General features: G+C 50.2%; 1 protein-coding gene across 1 annotated transcript in view; it reads left to right on the plus strand.

The window, feature by feature from the left end:
* LOC105545768 (guanylate cyclase soluble subunit beta-2-like) overlaps positions 1–4,936 on the plus strand; it is a 65,586-nt gene extending 60,650 nt beyond the window's left edge. Inside the window, 4 exon segments of the mRNA XM_011988797.1 lie at positions 1,286–1,469; positions 3,214–3,286; positions 3,970–4,077; positions 4,721–4,936. Of these exon segments, the coding sequence (XP_011844187.1) occupies positions 1,286–1,469; positions 3,214–3,286; positions 3,970–4,077; positions 4,721–4,936 (581 nt within the window).
* The last annotated feature ends 1,264 nt before the right edge of the window (positions 4,937–6,200 follow it).

A 6,200-nucleotide genomic window follows, 5' to 3' on the forward strand; every position in this document is an offset into this window, starting at 1 on the left:
AAACAGTATTCTGGAGCAAGGTCTGAGTCAGTAGAATCAAACCCGCTTTCAGTTCTGAGCTAGGGAAAAGCAACCCCGAGTAGAAAGTGAGGAAGGGTGCCTTAACCGGGAGCCCTCAGAATGGAGCCTGAGAAAGAGGAGGGAGGGTGGGTGTGAAAGGACGGCAGGAGATAGCAGCCCCCATCCCCCGAGGCCCCAGTCAGTGTCTCTGCAAATTAAGAACAAGGACCCCTTTGTGGGCTATGGGGTCGACAGCCCCCAGACATGGCTTATCGTAGAGGAAAACCCTCTGTGTGGGCTGAGGTCAGTCCTCACCCTGAAACCCTTGGCCAGGTGCCTCTATGTAGAGAAAACTGCACAAACATATATGTGGTCCCAGGAAGGAAGGATCCCAACCCTTTTCTTTTCATGCTTCTGTGCATTTCCCAGTCCCCGCTCCCTTTCCCCAGCAGCCTTGGATTTCCTGCTGTGAGCCTCAGCCCCCAGGCTCTGGGGGAGGGTGAGTCTGTCTCTCCTTGCCTGCCTTCATCTGCCCTGAGTGCAGCACGGGGGCGCTCCAGCAGGAAGGCCAGGCACTCTCAGGGGAGACCTCATGCAGATACTGCTTCCTAAGGAACCCCATTAACTTCCGGGGGCCAGAGTGTTTTCTCCCAGTGACCACTGACAGCTCCATGAGGCAAGATAGAGCCTCTCAAAGACAGTGAGGGGGATGGGCATGGAAGCACTATTATGTTCACTGATAATCTTTTCACATGGGTCTATTCCCTCAGATTATCTCCCACGGGACACACACTATGTTTTGGGAGGTGGTTACTTAGGGAGGAGCAGGAGTGAGGGCTCTTCAGTGATTCTAAGGTGCAGTCAGCATTAAGAACTATGTCTTAGACCAAAGCAATGCAGAAGAAAGGGCCCTACAGGGTCTTTCTTGTGCCCCACTTCACCCTAGCACAGAGAGACCCAGAAGGTGAAAGGAACAAGAAAGGGTAATGTCCAGGAGAGCTCTTCCTCAAATGAGCGTCCTCTCCTCCATTTTGTTCTCAGACAGTGCATTTCCTCGTTCTAGGCAATGAGTACATGAAACATGTTAAATGTCCTTCAGCCTCCCCAGCACGACATCCAACAGCTGGAACTTCCATCCAGTCCTTCACATGATGGGCACCTGTGGGAAACCTGCCAGGGGCAACCGATGTTCAGAGGCATCCAAAAAAAGTCTCCCACTTCGGCCGCCATGAAGCCCACTCATGCAAGCATCCTCACTTTCCTTCCTCTCACGGTTTCTTTGCAGAAGCAAGTGCTCAGGGAAATCAAGACAGGAGAACTGTCATGAGCTATGCCGACAGTCAGCAGCTGATCCCCGACAGAGACACAGCAGACGCAGACAGTGAGTACAGCAGGCCTGGTCTAAAATACTTCCAGCCCTGCGTTGCTCCTAAAGACAATCGGACACTTCAGAGGTCACTTCGTGGGCAGTGAGAAAGAGCTGGGAAGGGATAGCACAGCTGGTGTTTGGGGTTCTGGGGCAGGATGCTACTGACTTGCTCGCTGTATTTTGAATAAACCGTTGTTTTGAGCACCCCCATCCCAGGTGTCCCAAGGGATCTCATTCTGGCAGGGCCTTCTATACTCGCTTCCAAAAGAATCTCTAACAGCAGAAAAACGTATTACTTTCTGTGCATCCACCAAATGTGCATCCACCAAAGTTTCTCTGGACAGCGTGGCCCTCAGTAGCTTGCCTTGTCTTACTAAGGAGAGCTGAGACTTCCTCTTCCTGCACTATCTGGTGCTTTACAGAGACCTCAGGGCACTGACACTTCCGCAGAGTAGCCCAGTTACCCTCTTCTCCACTTTGTCCTGAGGGTCGTAGGGACAGGAGGGTTTGCTTAATTCATGCTTATCTGGATGGCCTTGGCAGTCATTCAGCTCCCTCAGAGCCAGAGCCATTCTCAGGACTGACAAGGCTTGGTTTTGAGTATGGAGTCACAAAGTAATAATGAAGAACCAGGGATGGGTGGACAACATGAACCCCTGTAGCAGCAGCTCCCCCATCCCTTTCTAGAACCCCCATGCTAGGTGATCCATGTGGAGTTAAGTGAGGCTCGGCCACAGTAGATGTTTGTTAGAGGGGATCACATCTCATGCATTTTCTAAAAACTATCTCTAGTCACTGAGGCAATTTCTTAAGACAAATAAACTAATCCATGTGATGAGTTAGAATAGCTTAATAATCCATATAAAAAGTCCAGCTCTCATTATCTTTACTAGACAATATCTCTAAAGTTGAATGTTGCTTGAGCCCTTGGTGTTGGCACTGCCCTGATGGCTGAAGGCTTCCCTCTAGCTTCATCCTAGAACCTGAGGTTGAGGGAATGAATAGCAGCCTTCTGTTCATTTCAGGTGAGAGGAGACAGAGCAAAGCTTCTGTCACTCTGATCCTGGGGTCAGATGGACGTTTGAATTCTGGGACATGAGAAGCTCAAAGCAAAGTTTTTGCCTTTGCCTGGAGGCATTTCCCTCCCGTCCCCACTCCTCTCCTTCCTGGAGTTGCATGTTTCTGGCAGTGCTCAAAACCCTGAATAGTTGTCCAACCTATTACAGGATAGAATTATAACACTCATAGATCCATTTGATAGCGTTCCTTGGAAAACTGTTGCTGCTGCAGGAATGGACTAAGCATCTAGTCACTGTCTAGGGATCCGCAATGCTCACTGAACTAAACACGTGAGGTCCCTGCCTTTGGGCAGCTTGTGGTTTAGTAGAGGGAGACAATTAACATGTAACTAAACAAATAAGATCATTCGGGTAGTGATGAATGTTAAAAAAAAATATAAAACTGATAGAGGGCCAGTGAAGCCTTCTGAGAGGGAGCAGCATTTCAGCTGAGACTTGGATGAAGGAAGAACCCCCATGTGGCTACCTGGATAGGGGCTTCCAGGCAGCACTGTGCCCAGGGCAGAAACAGCCTTGGCAAGTTCACAGAAGACAAGAAGACCAGTGTGCCTGGGAAGGGCTGCAAGAGGAAGGGAGCCATGGGGATGAAATCAGACAGGTGCATGGGCGCCTGGGACAGTCTTGGCCTTGAGACCGCTTATTGACGTGCAAAAAAGCATGAGCACGAAATAAGGGATAGGTGAGGAGGTGCTGGAGCTCCCTGGGGACCTTCAGAGGGAGAATGGCTCTGCCATTTGAATTCCTAAATGGCAGTTCCATAAACAGCTCAGAAGGGAAGGTCTTAAAACTCTTTATGCTCCAGGAAGATGAGTACATTCATTTTTCAAACTTCTGCTGGGTGGGAGATGGGGAGGTCCCGCCACAGGGACCAACAGAGCTGGATGTCTTGCTTAGAGGTGAGAGACAAAAATTTCACAGCACCTCTTCTAACTGTGGCTTTCCTGGACGGAAAGCAACACTGACAACTAGAGAAGGAAAAAATTGAGGCCACCTCAGATTTGAGGGGAAACTTGAGGGGTGAACTGGCATTTTTTGGGCAACACTTTGTGCCAGGCATTTTACCCACATTATCTTATTTACACAACAGTTATATAAGGTCCCACAACTAGTAAGCGGAAGAAATAGCATTTGATCTTCATTTCAGACTTGTTTGTCTTGGGCAGATCACGTCCCTGTGAGTTAGTTTTGAGCATCAGACCAAGACAATTCCATAGTTTCCCTAAGTGGCAGCCATTGCACTTGAACTGCTCGGGTTGACAATGGCCCAGCCATGTGTCTCTCAGATCCTCCGGGCCCCATCTGAACAGATCTCTGATTGTTTGCTGTGATTAGCAGGTGTTTTAATGAGGAAGCACTCCCACACTGTGGGTGCATGACAGACTGGTGTGCACCAGAATGCCACTGGACCCAAAGCTACCTACACCCAGATGTATTGAACCAGAAACTGCACTTTCACAATGTGCCCCAGTAATTTGAGTTTGAGTTTACCACCGATATGGGTTTCTTCCTTATCTACGACAGTTGGCAGCAGACATAGAATTTAGCAATGGAGGACTCATGCCACCTGCTCATGGGCCCCGCCTCTTCACTGTGGTTCGGGTCCTGGTTCTCATGGGTTTTCAGGTCCAGGTAGGTCTCCTATATCATGCTTAGCTCTGAGGTCAGTGAAGGCTGCCAGAGGGTCACTGTGGGAGCCCCCACCCTCGCCACTACCCCTGGGCCATCCTGCTCAGTCCCTGTGTGGGCATCATGATGGGGAAGCATCTCCATCAGTAGCCATGACCTGTCAGGACTCCTCAGAGACCAGCCTGCTTCCCAGGCTCCAGGCAGCTGGGCAGACATTCAAGACTTGCTTCATTCCTCATCTCTGCCACCAACCTCGTCAGGTGGTCACCTGGCTGCCAAACAGGATAGCTCTCCAGTTGCACATCCTTCCATCTGACTTGGCTCTCTCGGGTGGGAAACAGGCACTCCTGGCCTCCTCTCCCCGGAGAGGACCGTGGATCCTGACAAAATATCTTAGAGTCTTGGTAGCTTGTGCAGCTGCAGTGCACCTAGACTTCTCTCTGCTGGCCAGCTGAGGCCTGAGCCTCACCGTCCCTCGACCCTCTTTAAAAAGGGGGCCACATGGAGTCCCTGCAAGGCCCAGCCACCTTCTGCCAGGGCAGTAGGGAGCGCTCAGCGGGACCCAGGCCTGCAGGCTGCACGAAGGACCTCATTTACACTTCAATAACGTGCTTTTCTTTCACTTAACTATGTATCTTGGTGTTAGATGTGTCAGTGGAGAGACTCCCCAGTGCAATTAAACGGGAGTATTGAGCCGGAGAGAAATCAGTGTGTGTTGACTCAGATATTTAAGCAACCACCTTTCAGTATTGACTCAGAAATTGGCCTTCCAGCTGTCCCTGCTGGCAGACTCTTCTGGCATCTCGTCAGGCCTCTGTTAATGTGTTTTTCAAATTTCAACTTGCTTCGACTTGTCTCCTAACTGATCCTCCTGATGATGATAATAATGGTTTCCAGGCTGACCTGCAACACAGCACTTAGGCAAGTAGCCCAGGCCGCTCTCTGGAGGCGGCCCCTTCCTTATACATCACAGTCCGAGGGCGGCTGCTTGCTGGGTTCGTGGCAGGTTAAGTCAGCTTGGGGGACTTCTCAAGCACCTCCTAATTGTTCCTCTGGAGAACTTGAGTGGTGAGGGTCTCTCTCGTGATGGGGTTAGGCTTTAGTGGTCTGCTGCTGGAGGGGGGCGGGTTGCTGATTCCCTCCAAATTTTACTCACTCTTCCAAACAGGAAGAACTTTCCCACCATTTGCAGTCCCCCTGATGAGTAATTATTGGATGGGTTTGTGGTCACTTAATTGCCAGGGCCCTTGCCCCTTGCTTTACAGAGACGTGACTCTACGAGCACCTTTCCCAGACGTGGCCAATTAGCGGGGGCCCAGCTGGTTTGGAGCCAGGCTTCCAAGGAAGGCTGAGTCCCTGTTCTCAGCTCCGAGGCCTTTCTGCAGCCTCTCTCAGGCCTTCCTAAGTGCGGCTGTCAAACTTTGCTGACCTTTCCCCCTTGGGGCTAATGAGTGTCACAGCTATTTTTAACCTTGGGTTTTCTAGAAGTTGAGCCGTTAACCTAGCTCCTACAGAAGGAGGATCCTGGGAGGTATAAGTGAACTCTTCACACACAAGGAGGTGACTAATGGAGGAACATAGGATTTTCAGTGTCAGGGCTAGCCTTGAAGTTTTGCATTGACACCCTTGATAACATCGACCAGATGTCAAATCAGAGCTGGTCAGCACAGGCAGCATGGGTGGAAGGGCAACCAGATCATCTGTGGAACAACCCGTTGACAGTATAGATGGCTGAGCCTCACCTGAGAGGGATTTGGCAGGTCTGCAGTAGGGCTGTGACTGGTTCGTTAACCAACTTTATGGGGGATTCTAATGAGCCAACTGGCTTGGGGATCACCATCGTGATGGAAAGAGCATTAGACTAAAATCAGAATTTCAGGTCCTGGCACTGAGTGACCTGTGTGTTACTATGGGCAAGTCCTCTTCAAGCCATTTTTCTTATCCTGAATGCAAGGGTAATGGAGGGCCTTCTTCACAGGGTTGCTTTGAGAAATAGATGAGATACTATGTAGCATCTGAAAACAGCAGAGCAATAGGTGTGCGGACTGCTGAGTCACTTGCGCATTTGTTCGCTTAACAAATACATGGGTCTTAACACAAAACTGTAAGAGGTACTGCAGAGGTGT

This window comes from Mandrillus leucophaeus, unplaced genomic scaffold (genome assembly GCF_000951045.1).
Source record: "Mandrillus leucophaeus isolate KB7577 unplaced genomic scaffold, Mleu.le_1.0 Scaffold338, whole genome shotgun sequence".
Lineage (NCBI taxonomy): Eukaryota > Metazoa > Chordata > Mammalia > Primates > Cercopithecidae > Mandrillus > Mandrillus leucophaeus.